Source organism: Callospermophilus lateralis, chromosome 11, assembly GCF_048772815.1.
Source record: "Callospermophilus lateralis isolate mCalLat2 chromosome 11, mCalLat2.hap1, whole genome shotgun sequence".
Taxonomy (NCBI): domain Eukaryota; kingdom Metazoa; phylum Chordata; class Mammalia; order Rodentia; family Sciuridae; genus Callospermophilus; species Callospermophilus lateralis.
The window spans coordinates 22,177,896-22,197,652 of record NC_135315.1 but is presented as its reverse complement, the minus strand read 5'-3'; the positions used below and the strand labels follow the sequence as shown (position 1 = coordinate 22,197,652).

Here is a 19,757-nt window from a genome sequence, read left to right as displayed (position 1 = left end):
AATCTTAAGTGTCCCTGAATTTCCAGAGCTCTACTAGAGATCCATATGCCTTCTCTCAGTAGAGTGCAGCTTAAAGTTAGGCCTTCAGAGAAACATTGTCATGATGGTCTTACTGCCTGCTCTGAGATATATCTCAGAAATATTCTTGCTTTGTCTATTTTTGTGCTGGGGATGGAACCCAGCACCTTGCTAGGCAAGTGGTCTACCACTGTGCTATATCCCAGGCCAAAAGAATTGCTTTTCCCCTAAAACCTTTAAATCTCATCTTCAACAGAGGGGACAAAGAAGCAGAGGAGGGAAGAGAATAGCTATACAGATGTTACTTGGAAAATAGTTAATAATACGGTGTTTCAATTAGTTAAGATTTTTGTGTTTTCAAACATTTTCCTTTGCAAAAGAAATTTGAGGTCATTTTCTTTCTGGGACCCTGTGAATACGGGCCTAGAAAAATGATAAGTGCTCCATTTATAAGGTAAGAAATTTTGTCATTGGTAAAGTCAGAAGCTGAGTCAGGAACAGCTCAGAATGGATAGCAAAGCTAAGATTAGTTGGCTTATCAGTGCCACTCAATGACTTCTTGGAAGAGTGACTTAAGGTATCTACAGATGGTGGATTTATCAGTGCTTCTCTCTCCTCTGGTGGTGGTGGCGAAGGGTGATGGGAGAGACACTTCTGTTTAGTTCTCTGCCAGGAGGAAGGGCCTGTGCAACACTTCAAATTGTGTTAGCATTTGGAGATCCGGTTCTGTTCTTTTTCGATCCTCACCTCAACTCTGCACCTTGGCTGCAAAGGGAGCTTTTTGTTGGTGTGGTTGGTCCCCAGATTGTGGCCTCCTTAGTATGGGGTGGGAGCCTACCTACAGGAGGCTAGTAGGAAAGGAAGGAGAGAGATTAAGCTCATGCTCAGGGCCTCTACTTAAGAAACCTGATGTGCTTCCTGAAACTGCCCCCAGGACTTCAATGCCCAACAGCGGTGGAAGCAATCCTGACCCTTCTCTCCAGGCGTCTCCCCTCAGCCTCACCCCAGTGAGGGTGGTGTTAGTAAAAGGAGTGCTTGTGAAGAAGGAAGTGTTTCCGTGGGTGGTGGTAACCACTGCATACCACTGGTTTCACCTTCAAGACTTAAGAACATGCAGCTCCACATACACATTTTCCCTGGAGTCAATGGGAACCCACTGAGGCTCAGGATGCTACCTTGGAGGTACAGGCTTTGTGTCACCCCACTCAGAAGAATGCAAGTCATTCAGTGAGTCCGTTAGTCATAGGACAAAGGAGGGTCGGACCTGTAGAGACCCCAGGCTAGTAGAATGGGCCTTAGTTTACCATCTTGATATGCAAAAGTTGGTCTCTTCAGCAGGACTGAACAGTCATCTGGTGGGAATACTTTCCTTCCCCAGCTTTCTTTCCTACTAGTCCCTGCTTCCCAATTCTCTTCTCTTGTCCCCCAAAGAGTCAACAGGATGTGTGATATTTCAAGCATATAATAAGCAGCTCCTCTTTCACAATGGGTGTATGTGATCTGGCAGAGCTTGGAGCCAAGTGTTACAGAAATACAGTGATGTACTGAAGACTACACACCAAAATACACCTAGCCCTTTAGCGGAAAGCTCAAACGTATTGGGAATGTTGCCATGGAATTTCATAACCACCCCTTTTTTCCTCCTGAGACAGACGCCATGCTACAAAGAAGGATAAGCCATTTGTGCAGTCTGAGGTGGAACATTTTAATTACTGGCAGCACAAAAATGAGTTGAGTTAGAGCCGAATGCATAAGCCCTTTAGAAATTAAAACGCTAATCTACCAGGAATTCGGAATTCTTGGCTCTGGTAGAAATGTTCATAAAGCTGGCTCTTAATTTGTAAATAGGCTCCATGAAGTTGTCCCTGGAAGCAGAATTTATTTTCCCTAACACAAGTTCTTAAAAAAGAAAAAGAAAAAGAAAAAAAAAGAAAGAAAGAAAGAAAGGCTTTGGCAAGAAGCTGCAGGTGCCAATTTGTGTATACACTTTGGGCAAGATCAAAATACCCTCCTGTTTTTTGTTTCTCCTCACCATCTTCTTCACATTCACAACTGGGGTGGTTTAAGGAAAAAGTTAATGCATTAACATTTTCACACCCAAGAAATATGAAACACATTTTCATATACAGACTCTTCTACTTAATACTCATATACTTAATACTCATATATTAAGAAGTTTAAAGAATAATTTGTGGTTACTGCATAATAACGTATAAATTAAGCTGGAAGGGACCATTGAGAAGGTCTAAATCCAACTTATTTTATGGTTGAAGAAACTTTAAGAGTTAAATGATTTGTTCAGAGTCACAAACTAATTAGTGGCAAATACAGGGTTAGTAAACAGTTTTGGTGACCCCTAGTCCACTGCTGGTATTACAAATTATCATAGTACTTCTCTTCGATAGCTGGATGACCAGTAATCACAACAAAGATGACTGATAAATCTGGAGAAGCTATATTAGACTTTCAGGGATTTTCATGGAATACCAGTGGCTCCATTTAAAATGGGGGAAAAGAGAGTCTACACCTGCCTGATCAAGGAGAACCTGTCAGTAGAGATGCCCCGGCTCACCCCATCTCCAAGTTCAGCTCTGAACTAAATAACCAACATGGCGTCCATCACTGACTCCCCTCCAGAGGGGAGGAGGAGGCTAAGCCTTATGTTTTCGATCCTTGTTTTTGTGTGTGTGTGGAAAAAAAAATCATTTTCAAGTTTGCTTTGGGTCTGTCCTCTAATGCTCCATGAAGGGAAATGAACTTTTAGGTAGCTGCTGGGTTCTTTTCCCTGTTGGTGCGCTAAACTATTTCACTTCAGACCCTGCCACGCCAATCTTGATCAATGGAAATGGATGCCGTCATCCTCAGTGGACAACTTTCTGGAGTTTAAATGATGTTTATATTTAAAACTATCAGTTCTTTTGGTACAGAATTTCTCCTGTAGACAACTGGATTAGCCTAAAGTGGCTCAGCTTTTCACTGGTGACGAGAGGAGAAAGGGAAGAAGCAAAAACATAACAAATGACCATTTGCTTATGTGATAGGAGATGTGTCTGATGCTCTGAGATCAGGGCCTTTAGTTACTGGTAACAGTTCTTTTTTTTACTCTTGGACTATAACTTGAGATGGGGAGATTATATCCTAACCCTTCAGTCTTTTGTTAAGAGCAGAAGGGCAAGGCCAGCTGGTCAGTTCTTCCTCTTCATGGCAAAGGATTAAAAGGCTTTTCAATATATGACTGATATATCTCAGAAAGAATCTATTGCAGCACAACTGAGGGGACTGTTCTGACTGGAAACAGACTTCAACGGATGGTCTGTTCTATTGCTGCAAAATATGATGACAAAATACTTCTTTGGCTTTTAAATTCCTTAAAATTCAACTGATGGTAAAACAAAGGTTTCACAAAAGTAAAAAGAAGATTTGCAGACAATGTCTGAATGAAGACAGGGTTTCTCTGACTATCCATGTGAAACATGACCCTACTAAAAATGATGTGGAAAGGAGTGTGGATCTGAGAGCAACCTGTTAGGGTAGGGTTATCAGTTTTTAAAAATGAGATTGAATCCTTAGTGCAATCTCTGTACTGATGTTCATTTCAACATGGCTCTGTGTTCTCCTCTCGCTATATGAGATGAGAACTCATATCGATCATGGCTTCGATATCCACACATGTTACACTCAAAAGGGTCACGGAAGCCATGGCAACCCATGTGAATGGTGAACATCACATAATCCAGGAAGAGGACGCGGCAATGGTCACACCGAAACACATCCATCACCTCCCCTTCTTTGTTGATCACTTTGATGGAGTCTCTTGGGCAGATGGGAGGGGGCTTGAGGAGTTCATAAGAGCGGGGGACCTCCTTCAGCAGTGGCATCCCACTGCGGGCCCGGGGAAGGACCATGTGGTTTTGTTGATAGATGTGATTCTGGCGTTCCTCGTGGTTGCTGTCAGTGTCTGTAGAGTCATGGCCACTATTGTTGGGGGAGAGGCCTCTTTCAGAAGGCAGATTCTTCTCTGGCAGGTGGATGTTCTTCTTTTCCAACTCTTGGGGGGCACCATTTGGCATCTCAGCCCGGGTGAGGGCTATGGGGTACATGCTGCTGATAACTGGAACCATCTCAGAGGTGGGGGCAGGTGGTGTCTGGACTAAGGGGCGCAGGGCTTCAGCCCCAAGATAGCTGATAGCATTGTTGATGGCTTGGTCCATCATCCGGGTCTGTATCATCTCATTCTCCTTCTCATACATGTAGCTGGAATTATAATTGACATCAAAACAGTGGCGCTTCTCACCTGGAACAAAGGAAACGAAGGCTTACAAAGGGCATGTAGCCAAGGCAGATGGGGATGACATTATTTTCCAGAGTCCTCAAAAAACGAGAAAAGGTATGTTCAAGAACACCCAGCCCTGGTGGCTTGTTTCCACAGAGAGTGGAAGTCTCAAGGGATGCTGTTTGCCAGTTACATATTTGGACAGTCAAAATAAACTCAGCGAGCAAAGGGAGGAGGCCGAGATGTCACCAGGCAGAGGCTGCATCGTGAGGAAAGCCCACTGGAAAGAAAAGGAGGAAAAGAGGCTGAAGACACTATGACAGGCTTAGAGGGGAGAGAGCGACCATTGAGCAGGGGCTTGGGCTGCTCAACTTCCATTGTGTGAAGTTGTAAGGTGCCCCCAACTCCCAGACTCTCATTTAGCTTATTTTTCTGTTTGTAATGTTAGGGGATGCTCAGTGATCAGCCGCAGTAGCTTTAAAAATAGCTACAGAGACAGAGAAAATAGCCCCCAAGACTCCCAACTTCCTACTCCCTAGTTCACCAGCCACCCACTGGACTCAGATTGAAGTAAAAGAGCTTCAGATGCAGGCAGCCCTACAAAAGCCTTCTTAAGGAGTGAACCACATCTTTGTCTCTTTACTAAAATGTGCTGTTCTTCTTTACTTGAAAGATGTATCCCAGATACACATGGGATCCTTAGGACCTATCTCACACTTAGCTGAAGACATTTATTTTTTGTGGTCACCCTCTCCCACTTCAAATCATGTCAAACTGCTGAGAAATTCTGAAAATGGAGTGAGTCGCCCGCAGGGCATGTGGGTGTTGTGTGTTAGAAAACAGAGAGAGGCTCTCTGGTCATGGAGAAGGCAGGGACCGTGTGTGTAGCAATGGAGGATTGATGGTACAAGTGGTCTGGAGAGGGAAGAGAGAGCATGGAGGATGAGAGGGGGTGGGCTCAGGCCACTTGGCTGACGTTGGGTTCTTGAGAGATTTGCTGAGCCCTCTCCTTCTCTTCTGTACCATTTCTAGGCATGTTGATGTTCCAAAATTTGTCATTACACAGAAAAGGCTTAAGTAATGAAAGAAAGAAAGTAACACCAGAAGAAAACAAAAAGATCAGGAGAAACAGTTTCTTTTCTTGAGGCATTTCCAATGTAGTGGGAGAGAAATGAGACATGTATATATGAAATTGGAGACAAATTACAGGATAAAAAGTTGTGAAAGGGCTGCTTTGCTCTAGGAGACATTTGATTTTATTCTAAACGCCACAGTTAAGGTATTTAAGCACAGGAGTAATATGTCTTCTGTAACAAGGATTAAAAGGCAACATATAGGCGAAGTCAAGACAGTAAGAATTTCCAGAAGTCAAGACAGTAAGAATTTCCAAAGTACTTGGGGGAGGGAAAGCATTCTTGGAAAATCTGAATTTTGAGAAGGGTCTTGATGAACTGGTAGGATTTAGATTATCTGAGGGATAAGGGAGGACATAGTAGTTGGGGGACAGCAGAAATGAAGGCAGGATGGTGGCACTGTGCAGGACACTCTGAGGGAAGAGTGAGAGAGTCTGCTAAAGATATGGCAAGAAGTGCAAAATAAAGTATCTCTCAAACTGCACTTTCCCCTCACACACTGCACAGAGTAGCATGGACTGTTTGATTCCAACTCCATCAGTTATTATTTGCATGATCTTGTGTGAAATGGACACAGTGATCATAACTACCTTGTTGGGATCACTGGAAAGTGCTGAGAACAGCAACTGGCACACAAAAGACACTTGGTAAATGCCAGGGTTTTAAATATTTTTTTCCTTTTACTTAAGTTTGAAACAGTTTGTTTTTTCTTTCCTTTTTCTATTATAAAAAATGTAAAGGGCTGGGCACAGTGGCGCATGCCTGTAATCCCAGTGGCTTGGGAGGCTGAGGCAGGAGGATCAGGAGCTCAAAGCCAGCCTCAGCAAAGGCGAGGCATAAAGCAACTCAGTGAGACCCTGTCTCTAAATTTAAAAATCCAAAATAGGGCTTGGGATGTGGCTCAGTGGTCAAGTGCCCCTGAGTTCAATCCCCAGTACCCACCCTAAGTAAATAAATAAATAAGTAAAATGTAAAAAAAAAAATTAAAGGGAACTTTATATTACTAACAAATGGAAAACTAGAATCTTTGCTGCAAATAGCAGGTGTTACTGTGAAAAACCAAGACAATGTAAGAGTAATTTATTAAATTTTGATTAGATACTATGAATACTTGGACACTAAGATCCTTTCTCTTGGTTAAAAACAGAGATTGGGTTGGGGTTGTGGCTCAGCGGTAGAGCGCTTGCCTTGCACGTGCGGGACCCTGAGTTTGATCCTCAGCATCACATATTAAAAAAAAGTGAAATGGAGGTATTGTGTCCAACTACAACAAAAAAATATTAAAAAAAAACAGAGATTACTGGCTCTGTGCATTGGTGCCTGCCTGTAATCCCAGCACCTTGGGAGGCTGAGGCACAAGGATCAAGAGTTCAAAGCCAGCCTCAGCAACTTAGCAAGACCCTGTCTCTACATAAAAAATTAAAAGGGCTGGGATGTGGCTTAGTGATAAAATACCCCTGGGTATTTTTTACAAAAAGCAAAAACCCAGAAAGTACCAAGTGAGAGATTAGTATTAAAGACAAATAGGATCTAATTAAATCTAAATGTTTCTCCTTGGTATAAACAATCTCCTTGGAGATTGAATGAAATGTAAAAAGAGAATTATTTTCTTAATCAAGGTTTTAAAATGCCCTGTGAGCTTCTTGTCAGTTTACATTGTGTGTGTGTGTGTGTGTGTATATTTTTTTTTTTTGAGAGAGAGATATATTTTTTTTAATATTTTTTTTTTTTAGTTTTTGGTGGGAACATCATCTTAATTTTATTTTTATGTGGTGCTGAGGATCGAACCCAGTGCCCCGTGCATGCCAGGCTAGCGTGCTACCGCTTGAGCCACATCCCCAGCCCCATATTGTATATTTTGGGAAACATTGAAAAATAACAACAAAACAAAATATGGTGGGGCCAAAATATGGTGGTGACCAACCATAAGGTTCTGGGTGAGCAACCATAGGGTGTGGATGTGAACAAACAACAAATGGCTGTGTGCCCTTGAGGGAGAGAGGCTACGGTCATTGATAGGGCAATGTGAGAGATGGACCAGAAATTGAAGCCAGAAAGGCCAGCTAAAAGACCTACTGGAACCAGATGGATCTGTCCTGCGTCCCCACTACCTTAAGGCCAAGCTGATAATTTCCAGACAAAAACCTAAGAGGGAAAAAAAAATATGTGAAGAAAAGTACCCTACCCTGACAACTCAATGAGAAGCGACAGAAAATTATGCCTTTGCCAAAGTAAACAATGGTTCCTATTTTCAAGTCCCAGATTGGATGTACCTTTGTTGAGGCTGACTGGAAGAAAGACACTGCAAGTACAAAAACCAGCTGAAGGCACAAACGTTCATTCTCTTGAAAGTGACACAAGAGTGATGAACTTTGGTTTCTTAGCTTTTCAGAGTTTTGATGATTTCCCAGTGTGGCCTGCTCTGCCAAACTCCCTAAATACCAGGATTCCTCTTGAATCTCTCTTTTTTTCCCCACCTAACAGAGAGGCTCCAGAAAGTTTCCCCGGTGGGGCGTATCACAAACTATTTTCATCCTTTCTCCCAGGAGTTTGCTTTTTTTTACCCAGGCCTACAATTTCACAATCTATACCACCCGAGGCATATATCAGAACACGAGATGAGTGCTGAAGCTGCAAGAGGCAAAACATTAAGAGGAAAATAACCCCCTGGATGAGTGGAAATATGTGACTGAGTTCTGTGGTTAATGCAGACCATTGTTCATTGTTAAGAGGGGAGGGCTCAGATCTTCACGTGCAGCTTGCAATCATCGGATCCCCTCATCTAGGAGTTACCGTAACTTGAGCAGTGCAGATGATTATCAGTCACCTGTAGACACGATGACTCAATGTGTATGAAACTCTGAAGGGGTAAGCTACAGTAATTGAAAAGCCAACAGCTCACGTTTCTTTAGTAACACACTCATAAAAAAGGTTAGTCAAACCACAAGAGTATAACTGCTTCCAAAGCTGCTCAGAGCCTCTAGTCCAGCTTCTAGTCAAAATCACACCACACCTTTGAATGATTCATGATACCAGCTTCAGGCTGAATAGAGGTTTTCTTCCAATGAAAATACACAGGGTAACAGTGAGTCCTAAGTTTAGAAACTCAGGCTGCCTGGTTGGGCCATTTCCTCCCCATGATTCTTTTTTTTCCTTTAGTACTGGAGATTAAGCACAGGACCTAGCACATGCTAGGCAAGTGCTCCAGCCCTTTTAATTTTTTTTCTTTTGAGACAGGGTCTTGCTAAGTTGCCCATAGTGGACTCAAACTTGCAATCCTCCTGCCTCAGTTTTCCTAGTTGCTGGGATTTATAGCCATGTGCCACCACGCCTGGCCCCTGGTGATTCTTTCTAAAGGTGTCAAGCTCTGGTATCCAGGCTTTGGTAACTCTAAACTGAGTAATCCCCAGGCATGAATTGATGCAATGTAGTGAGGGCATATGGTTGTTGGCTTCTAACTGCCATCTTAGAAACGGAGAATCAGACTGAGCATGTGGATTCAGACTTCTGTATTCAGAGTTGATGGTTAAGTTCTACTACCTAATCCATTTACTTCTGGCCCTTAGGCTTCACGGTACCCAACAGGGTACCTTAATGAATACAATAATATAGCTATGTTTTTTGGTTTTTTTTGTGGTACTGAGAATTGAACCCAGGGCCTTGTGAATGTGAGGCAAGCACTCTACTGACTGAGCTATATCCTCAGCCCCAACAATAGCTACTTTTAATTAAGGTCTTACTGTATACACAGTGCTGTACTAGATTCTCTGTACTCGCATTTTATCATCCTTTAGGGGTTGATATCTTTTAATCTGTGGATTATTGTCTTTTAATCAGATGAAGAACCAAAGGCATGAACAGGTTGATTCACTTTTCAAGGCTGCCCAGTTTTGGTGAATAGAGAACTGGGATGCAATCCAAGAGTTCACGTCTTAGCACGTGTTGCAGTATTAACTCCTGTTTCCCTACAGCTACCTTGCCCATGAGGCCCAGTCACATCACTGGCAGCAACTTCAGATGCTCTGCTGGGGTGGTTCCTACAGCAGCAGGAGAGGGGGGTTACTGGCAGCAACTGTATTTTTTCCCCACATGGACCAGTGCATACATTCAAAGTGTTCCTTGATGCATAGAGTTGTGATGTCCATCAAATGCTTAATGGAATGCCTGGCATACACTAAGCACTCAAAAACTGACAGATCTATTATTATTGTTGTTGCTATTATTATTTGCTTAGCACCATGTTGGTGCTTTGAGGAATACAAACATAACTGCAATTCAGTAGATGGGATACAGCATTTACACAATTTCATTTCAAGACAGCATCCCTAATGCTAGCCAAATGATAGAAAAAAGAAGGTGGCCAAGACAGTGGAGGGAGAAAACTATAGACTGCTTTTCAAATACACTACATACAACATGAAGCAAATATAAATCTATTCTTTTCTTTATGCTTTGTAATCAGAGGCAGTGGTGGTGATGGTGCTGGAGACTGTCTTTGTATGGTAAGAAGAGAACATCACAGGAGTGGGCAGAGGACCAGTGGTGGGTGGGTGTGGACAATGCATTTTTTTTTTTTTTTTTTTTTTTTTTGGTACCGGGGATTGAACTCAGAAATGCTTTACATACCAAACCATTTTTATTTTTATTTTTTATTTGGAGATAGTTTCTCCTCCTGCCTTATCCTCCCAAGTTACTGGGATTACAGGCAAGGGCTACCATACCCAGCTGGACAATGTATACTTGTGTGTGTGTGTGTGTGTGTATGTGTTGGGGATCAAACCCAGTGTCTCACACATGCCAGGCAAGTACTCTTCCACAGAGTCACATCCCCATGCCTAACAATGTGTACTTTTAAGGGCAGCTTCCAGGCAGGACATCCAGACCAAGAGCCTGGAAAGAACTAATAGGCACAAGTGGGAAAAGAAGCAGGGTGCAGTGGCACACACCTGTAATCCCAGCGACTCTGAATGCTAAGGCCAGGGGATTACAAGTGTGAGGTCAACCTCAGCAATTTAGCAGGACCCTGTCTCAAAAAAAAAAAAAAAAAAAATTTAAAAAAAGGGGCTAGGAGTGTAGCTCAGTGCTAGACAGCCCCCAGGGAGGAGGAAGAGGAGGAGGAGGAGGAGGAGGAGGAGAAAAGGAGGAAGAAGAAAAAGGGAAAAGAGTACAGAGAAGTGGGGTATGTCCCTGTGGCTAAAGCAAAGGCCTAGCAGTTAGCTGAAATGATGAAATTAGAAAAGGTAAACTGGAGACAGATTGTGGGAGGCTCAGACAGTTTGTGAAAGGCTGACCCAGTGGGTTGGATTTTATTTCACTGTTGGAGCATTGAGAGTTATTTTTAAAAAAGAAGGTAAACTGACTTGGCCTTCAGAAAAATAACACAAGTCCAATACAGTCACCATGATGAGGTAATGGGAAATACTCAGGTTTTCTTTTCTTTCTTTTTTTTTTTTTTTTTTTTTTCAGTACTAGAGATTGAACCCAGGGCCTCACACATGCTAGGCAAGCACCCTACCACTGAGCTATACCCCAAGCCCTTAGGTTTTCTTTAAGTGTTTAAAATTTCTCAAGTCACTTTAATGTGTTTGCTGTTACTACATATAATTTCCCACGTGTTCCCACTTATTGTTACTGCAAGCACATGTCAAAAATAAATAAATAAATAAATAAGAAAAAAGTCAAGTAAAAAGAAATGGAATATCCAACAGTTGTGATAGTTCTGGTCTCAACAGAAATGAGACTAAAATTACTAACACTCTCCCAGGAGGAGAACAGAACAAACAGCAGCAGGAGGAGGAGCAAGAACAGAAAACCTGTGAGAGTGGCAGTGATGAGACTTGAGCTGGGGACCACATTTTGTGGCTGTAAAAGTCACTGTCCTCCATAAGATATCACGAGGTAGTTGGATGTCATCTTTCCTGACAGAGTCACGGGAGAAGATAGTCCTTTTCTCATGCAGACACACTGTCAGGACAGGTCAACTGCCATCTTCTAGGGGTCTCCCTTTACCAACTTTCAATGAGTTGAAAGTTGGCTCACTAAGGCCCCCACTGGCACACAACATGCAATGCTCTGTGACCCCTCAAGGAAGGCTGTGGATATGACATCTCATAGACTCAGGTTTGGCCCTGCTATGCTACCATCAGCTGTGTCTCCCCAACTCTTTGGTCCCCCTTCCCTCCTGGGTCAAACAGCAGGTTCCTAATACTTCTAAATGTCAATGATACCGTAATGCTTGTGGAACTATGGACATCAAGCTTTTGGGAAGGAGTGGAAGGGGGTTCTGCTTTTAGACACAGGTATTAAAACTGCTTCCTGTTGCTCTGCTAACCAAAGCAAGTAATTTCTCATTAGTCACTTTGCAGGGAGAATCAGTGGTGTTTGCTAAAGTGTCAAAACCTCACTAACAAACACATTTACCATGGCTGAGGGAGAGCTTTATCCATGCTCTTTTCAACATGAAAGATTTAATAAACTAATACTTAAAACTTTTTAAAATAAGGAGATGCTGTGGTAGTACCTGTAGTCTGAATCATATATCTGTTTTGGGGGAAAGAATGAAAACAAGAAAGAAGGTAGACATGTAGTCATTTTCCTCTTCCCTCCAGGATAGAAATCTGGCCTCCATTTTGAGTCAAATACTTAAGATTGGCCTAATTTGGAGTCTAGCCAAGCAAATTCATAATAGGACAACAGCAGTGAGAGAAAGGCAATCTACTGGAAGGGTTAGGAGGCTAAAAGTAAGCTCCTGGCTTCCTTTCAAAAGAACTAAACCATTCTGATGCCATAAAGATGCTGTTTTCTGAAGATGTGTGTCAATGTATTTCCTATTAGACACAAAGTGATACAAGATTTCTTGAGGATTTTTTTTTTAAGTTTTAATTTTCTCTTGGTTGGGCAATTTGGTTTTACTCTTACCTGTTAATAATAGAGTTTTCATGTTTCCAAATATACTTAAGACTTAATCTAATAGGTCCCTCTTCTTCAGATCATCTCTTAATAGATAAAAAATGCTACCTACTGGTAATCATCTCTAGCCTGCCGGGAAAGTTGCAGGCTGACCTGATGCTATAATTTCACCTTTACCCTCACAGTTCAACAGGTCAAGGAAGCCGAGGCTGGTCTGAGAGCAGTGCAGCCGTCAGCAAGGATTAAAAGGGGTGACTCATTCTGGCTTCACACCTCCCCCATTGCCATTTCCCTGGCAGCTGAGCATTTTCAGAAAATGGTGCCTTGGAGAGGAAATGTAGGAGAGGGAAGAGGGGAAAGATTAGTCCCACGTGTTCTATGTCACTCCATCTCTGACACTGCATAGTGCCACAGATAATGTTCTTTTCCCTTCCTGTGACACCACTATTTTTTGTCACAAAGGCTATTTCAATTAAATGATTCAGGGGGTTCTCCAGGAAAAAAAAATATCTCTCAAACAATAGTTTAGGATATAAATTAATGCTAGAAGATTAGAACAGTGCTCAGGAACAAGAACACCATGTATCTGACAGGAGTCTGATGAATAAAGGACATAAGAGCAAACAAATAAGAGATACCTGAGATACCTGGGTGCCCTGAGTAAAATATATGAATGGTGAGTTAGTACTACTGTTTTTCTTTTTCTTTTTTCTTTTTTTTTTTTTTTTAGATTCTCAGATTAAATAATGTCTTCCTAAATTTTTCTTTTCAAACTTTAAAGGCTGGGAGTATAGCTCTGGGATAGAGCATTTACCTAGCATGCTTGAGGCCCTGGGTTCAATCCCTAACATCGTGAAAAACACAACAACAAAATCCCAACAAAACACCTTCAAACATGAGATATGGTTCATGACATGAACCCCCATCTATATAGGAAAGAAATTACCTGAGGTCATACACGGGCCCCATAATACAAAGTGGTATTCCTAAATGTTGTCTTAGATTTTTTCTCTAAGTCATGCCACAGACTTGTAGATGAGAGAGGCCTTCATGATCATTTCATCACCTATTCGGTCTTTCCATTTCACAGATGAGTGAACAGCAAGGTTATGTGATCTGTCTAAACATACACAGTTAAGAAATGATAGGTCTAGAATGGAGCCTGGGTCTTCTGACTTCTAATCTGGCTTTTCTGATTGAGCTGTATCAGAATTTACCAACCAACCAACAATGTCCCCAGTTATTCTGGGACCTGAAGCCCTGAACTTGTCACCTAAGCTGAAATCAACAGCTCACTTTACTCAGTTTCTGATTCTAGCACTGAGTAGAAATCAGCACCTTCAGAGTCAGCAGCATCTCCTGTGAGACTGGAGGTGAAGGAGCAAAAACGCTGCTGTCAAATGGTGAGAAACAAACGGGATGGATCCCTGAGATGACGAGCAGAACCCTGTGGACCCCACACAGGAAACAAGCTGTGTTTTTTAACCCATGAAAATACCAAAGCAGGCTGAAGCTGTAGTTCAGTGGCAGAGCGCTCACCTGGCATGTGTGAGGCACTGGGTTCGATCCTTAGCACCACATAAAAATAAATAAAGGCCTGCTGTCCACCTACATCTAATAAAAAAAATTTTAAAAAAGAAAATACCAAAGCAACTTTTATTTTAGTAAGTAGGGCTTTAGCTCAACTATACATTTAGGGCAGCAATGAGAACTAGATGCCCTCTCTCAAATTTTAGTTCTCTTGGATCAACAGGCATTGGCCAAAACTGGATTAAAATTAAGATGCTTTACATGGGGTTTCCTTGCTTACTTCTCCCCCAAGTCCCTCTCCATACCAGCTTCAGCCATTACTGGAGTTAAAAATTTTCCAAATTAAAATACACTCATGCCGGTAGAAAAACAATTCAAGCTTTCTTTTATATGGCAATTGGAAACTCCTCACATAAGGTCAAAAGACAAACAGGCAATGATTTAAGACAATGACTTGAACTCACAACTGAATTTCCTCTGACATTTCTCACCAAGGGGAGAGAAAGCAGTAAGGAGGAGGGAGTCTCCCTAAACTGGAATATACCAAAATTTTTTTTTAAAAATATGTTTTGGTTGTCAGTAGACATTTATTTTTATTTATTTTTGTGCAGTGCTGAGAATCAAATCCAGTGCCTCACATACGCTAGGCAAGCACTCTACCACTGAGCCACAACCCCAGCCCTGGAATATACCAACTTTAATATGGCAATTTATTTCAAAGTGATTAAAATTGTACAAAACCTTTTAATTAATAAAAATAAAATAAGCAGCAACACCAAGTCAGGTAATTTTGAAATGGGTTCTTTCAGTATACTCTACAATTCACATAAAATGCTTGTAAAAATTTAGTCAGATTGAAAAACCAGGCAGGCACTTGTCTCCATAAAAGTTACTGAAAAGAATAAACGTGAAAGGACTGAAGTAGGAAATCAACAGCAGCAAGCAGCTTTGAAGATATTGTCAGGTTTCTAAAATATTTTTGTGTTGAAGAAGGTCTGTTTTCGTGTGATAACTATTTTTATTCAATATCACCAACTTTCAATTTGTAACAAAACTGATATATTCAATTCAGTCATCTATTACATATCTATTTTAAATATCATGTATACAGGAACATCTGGAAGAGTCCAGCAAAATATCCCTGCCATTTGGAAGTTCTAACACATTAATGAACATAAATATTTCTCAGTTGTTTCATTCTGCTGTAGTTTTTGACAATGTGAAAACCAATGACATAAAAATTAATTTCAGTAAGACAAGTGATTAAATCAAGCCATGTTATTTAAATCTATGTCGCCCAGTCACTTTCCCTTAAAACCAATTCTCAAATTCAAGAAAATATGACAATACGTTTCAGAGAATGAACAAAGTTTGAGCATGCAAGCAGAACCAACTTATAACATATAATTACAAAAATGCTATCTTGAACGTCTTGCTGGTGTAAGTTGCATAAACTCATGCAACATATGTCATTCAGAGTGAAGAGGAAGGAACAACATTTTAAACACCACCTCCATTTAGGAAACTGGATACCAAATGCTCCCATCTTCTGTTGATAAGATTCTTCAGTTAATATCTTTTATTCTATTTTCTAGAGCCATCCAAATGAATCACACCAAATGAAAGTGTACAATGGAAAATAAGTACCTTGTTTTAACAGAGGTTAAATTAGAAGGGCCTGTGTTAGTAAGCATCTATATGTTATCTCATTCAAACTATCTGCTAACAGCAGCAGGAAAAAGATTTGTATTCTTACCAATGAATTTCTGAGGCATTGAGCTTTTTCGTTTTGCCACATTGCTTGCTAATCTGTCCAGAACGAGAGCTCTTTCACTTCCCATCTCTGCTTTGATGTGTCTCGCCTCCGCACTTGCTGGTTTGGAGAAAAATAAGAGGGAAAAGAACACGCTGGTAAATGGGGAGAAAACAAAATCATCTGGTGTCTATGGTCTGTTGTCGTTACCTGTTATTACTGCTCAGATTTCTGCCGGGGGTACTTGGCGTGGTCAGTGAGGCCGCCACCAGGGCACATTCAAATTTTGCAGTCTTATGCTGAGATGGGAAAGCCCTACCCATCCCCAACCAGTACCTTCATTAGCAAGAGGAAGTATTGAAGAAACAGCCTGGACGTGGTTGGTTACAAAAAGATAGATGGAGATCTTCTAACCCCCATCAGTCTTCTTTCTGATTCTGAGTAACTGCGTGTGACACCTGCACACTAATATAATTCTTCTTAACAACTTTGAAAAAAAAATGGTGCCCCAGATTTACTGCTCTGTTCATGTTAACAGCACTTTTGAAAATAGACACACTCACCCAGATAGCAAGAAATCTACTCAGTGATTTGTATATTGAAATTCTGAGTGTTTTTTTTTTTTTTTTTCTCTTTTTTTCTCAGCATTCTCCTCTCAGTTTCTTTCAAATTCTGTTTCTCTGGGCTCTGCATGATCTATTTCACATGCTCTCTCTATTTTAAAATTTCCCTGGGCCCCACTGCTTTATTGAAATTCAAGAAAATTTTCTATAATGAATTTCTATTATATTTCTAATGAAAAAATGTAAATAAAAACTGCTAAGAATGTGGGATAATTGCCCATCCATAAATAGACATTTGAATGATATAGGCCTGCATTTCCAGCTCTGGCTGCACAGCATGATCACCTGAAGCACGGGTAAGAAATATCTATGTCGACCCCTCCCCAGATTAGCATGATCAGGTGCTCTGGAAGAGAGGTCTAGGCAACAGTATTTTCAAAGCTTCCCAGATAATTTTAAAATGCATCCAGAATTACATACCACCAGAAGAGTATATAAGTAGTACCTATATCTAATTTACTAAAACTAAATTGGAATAAATATAATTTACCTTGGTACAGCAGGATTACCCAAGAAGACCTCATGTGTAAGGTTCAGAGATACTAGCATCTGTAAATATAAAACTTAAAACTTTTGCATATGAGTCTAGCCTGAGCCAAAGAGTAGCAAACTATTGCAATTAAAAGCTAGATAGTAGATATTTTAAAAATTGCCTTTGTCGGGGCTGGAGTTGTGGCTCAGTGGTAGAGCACTTGCCTGGCATGTGTGAGGCCCTTAGTTCAATCCTCAGCACTGTATATAAATAAATAAATAGAATAAAAAATCCATTTACAACTAAAAATTATTTTTTAAAAAATTATCTCTGTCCTATATTCTTGGGTGAGTTTCTGCCCTATGTCCCTTTAAACATGCAAAATCCCTGTATGAAAACAGGTTTCTGGCTGCATTTGGCCAGAAGGCCATAGCTTACCCACCTCTGCCACACACTGAAGTATTGTGATAGTGTAAGCATTTCTGTTTTACCTAAGCATTTCAGGAAATCCAAACTAAAAAGAAGTATCCATACATCTCTAATGTGTCTAAAGAAGAAGATATTAAAATTAGTTTAAGGGACTAGAGTAAAAAGCAAGTGATGACTGCAGAATGGAATCTCCTACCCAACCCTGTGCCTAAATACAGAGATTCGGGAACCATCAGGGCCTGTTCTGTAGTTGAAGAGTGCAGTGTGTTTGCAGTGTGAAGTGATTTTCAGTTGTAGATGGACACAATATCTTTATTTTATTTTATTTTTTAAATTTTTAATGTGTGCCAGGGAAGAGATTTTGATACACAGAAATAATGTCACAAATTCCATGGTCTCTCAGACATTCAGGATCACAAATGGACATATCCAGAGAGAACACTGGCTCCCTTTACAGTCAGTGAATTACAGGGAAAGATCTTCAGGGCAAGACTGTCAAGCATGGCTACAGTAAGAACCTAAACAAAATTAGAAAAAGAATTATTGTTCATTTTATTATTGGCATTAAAAATAAACTCTAGGATCTGGGGTTGTGGCTCAGTGGTGAAGCGCTCACCTAGCAAGTGTGAGGCGCTAGTTCACTCCTCAGTACCATGTAAAAAAAATAAATAAATAAAATAGAGGTATTGTGTCCAGCTACAACTAAAAAAAATATTTAAAAAATTAACTCCATGCCAGTCATTACACAAGATGTTATAAAGCTCAGTGTTTTGTTTTTAAATTCAGGAAAAAGAGGAAATCTGACTCAAAAAAGAATAAAGGAAGAGACTGGTGGCAATGACAATATTTAACTGGGCTATGTGAGTTTCTTGTCAAAAATAGTTCCAGATTCTAAAGAAATAAATCTCCAGTCTATGCTATTAACAACTATGTATGTAAATGAAAACAATAGGGGTCAGAATAAGGGGCCTGGGCAGCTAACTTCTGGACTAGTGGCAGAGTAGTTGGTCTTTAGCACTTGGGCACAGGACACTGCTATTGAGTGAAGTGGATCGAATTCTGTCCAGCCTGGGGATAAGTTTAAATGACCAAACAGGAAACTATTATATATACTATTTCCTTTCACACAAACCACCACCAGATGTGGCAGTACCCAAAGCCCCAAAAGCAGAAAGATGAAAGCCAAAGCCTGGAATTTGAAGTAAGTCCCTGCTGTTGTCACAAAGAGATGTCTCCTTAGAAGCAGAGGAGAAGCTCCTCAGTTTGTGCTTTGATTAGGAACCTTCGTTCTGGCTTGAGCAATTCTAAGAGGATTAAATCCAAGTAAAACTGCTTGCTACCCTGTATTTGTTATAAAAAATGAAATGAGAATGAAGATCAGTACTTTGGGAATGTTCACCCATCACTCCCACTGTACCACTGTTCTTATAGGCCCCTGGCCAGATCACTGCCTACGACTTACCCCAAGCATTATTCTGCCTGCCTCATCTTCCCATATGCCTCTCAGCAGTCACTGCCTACATTTTACCAGAGTCACTATCAATGATAACAAGCAACTTTCTGAGGACACGTAATCAACATCCTTTACATTGGGGAGGGTGCTGAAATGTGGACACATTGACCTAAATAACCGTAATTAGGGCATGTCACTAAATGGCAACCTTCTGAGATAACATCACCTTATATTCCTGGTTACCCACCAAGATGCTCTTAACAGTCATTTCCAGATAAATCTTACTCTGTAAATTGGTGACCAAATGCCTGACATTTAAGTAAATTAAATTCCAGAGTGTTCATGGGTGGATAGATAATTTAAGGCATGGTTAGAGACTTCTCCATTTCCACAACTCTGAAAGAAATCCTCTGAAACTAATCTAGGACCCCCACCCCGTTCACTTGCACCCTCTCTCTAAATTGCTCACTTAATACAGCACCTCTAAGATCCCAACCCTTAATGTACACTGGAATACACACTGGGGATCCAGTTCCTTCACAAAGTTAGCTATTTTCTAACTGGCAAGTTAGGCAACAGCTCATTTTCAACTGAATATGGTGTGCTATCATTTTTTTCCCTAAGTGTCAAGTCTTTTGCCTTGAAATTGTCGGACAGCTGATTCACAGAACCACCACATGAGCACCCTTTAAGGACACAAAGAAATACTTTGGAGCTGGACCAAATCTTTGGGATTGCACAGGGCAGTACAGTGCACTGAAAATACAAACAAAAGAGGGCTATTGGCTTTTGGTCCTCTGCTCCAACTTCAGGACCCAACTATTTATACAGTCTAGACCTGCTATCTCACCATATCACCTCTTAGAAATGTAAGTGAAGGGAAATCAGTTTGGCAAGAAAGTAAGGGAACAAGATAATGGGTTTAAATGACGAAATAGGAAATCCGTTCCTGGGTGGTGTTTGGTGGTTTAATGTTGCAAGTGGTGGGTGTGGGGAATATGGGATGATAGCAAGGAACAGTGTGCACACTTGGTTCTCAAATGCGCATAGAAGGAGTAGAAGAGCAACTCTGGATCAATTTCCCTTTATCTCACTTGCCTACTATATAGTGGATATAATAATTTTCATTTGCAAAGCGATTTTGAAGACACGTTGAAAAACAAA

General features: G+C 40.9%; 1 protein-coding gene across 1 annotated transcript in view; it reads right to left on the bottom strand.

Moving 5' to 3' along the window:
- Nucleotides 1-3,475: 3,475 nt before the first annotated feature.
- The window catches only part of Ikzf3 (IKAROS family zinc finger 3), an 85,139-nt gene continuing 68,857 nt past the window's right edge, over nucleotides 3,476-19,757 (bottom strand). The window contains exons 7-8 of the mRNA XM_076869277.2: nucleotides 15,620-15,736; nucleotides 3,476-4,312 (exon numbers count right to left, since the gene is read on the bottom strand). Coding sequence (XP_076725392.1) covers nucleotides 3,609-4,312; nucleotides 15,620-15,736 — 821 coding nt within the window. The 3' untranslated portion in view covers nucleotides 3,476-3,608. The remainder of the gene's footprint in view (nucleotides 4,313-15,619; nucleotides 15,737-19,757) is intronic.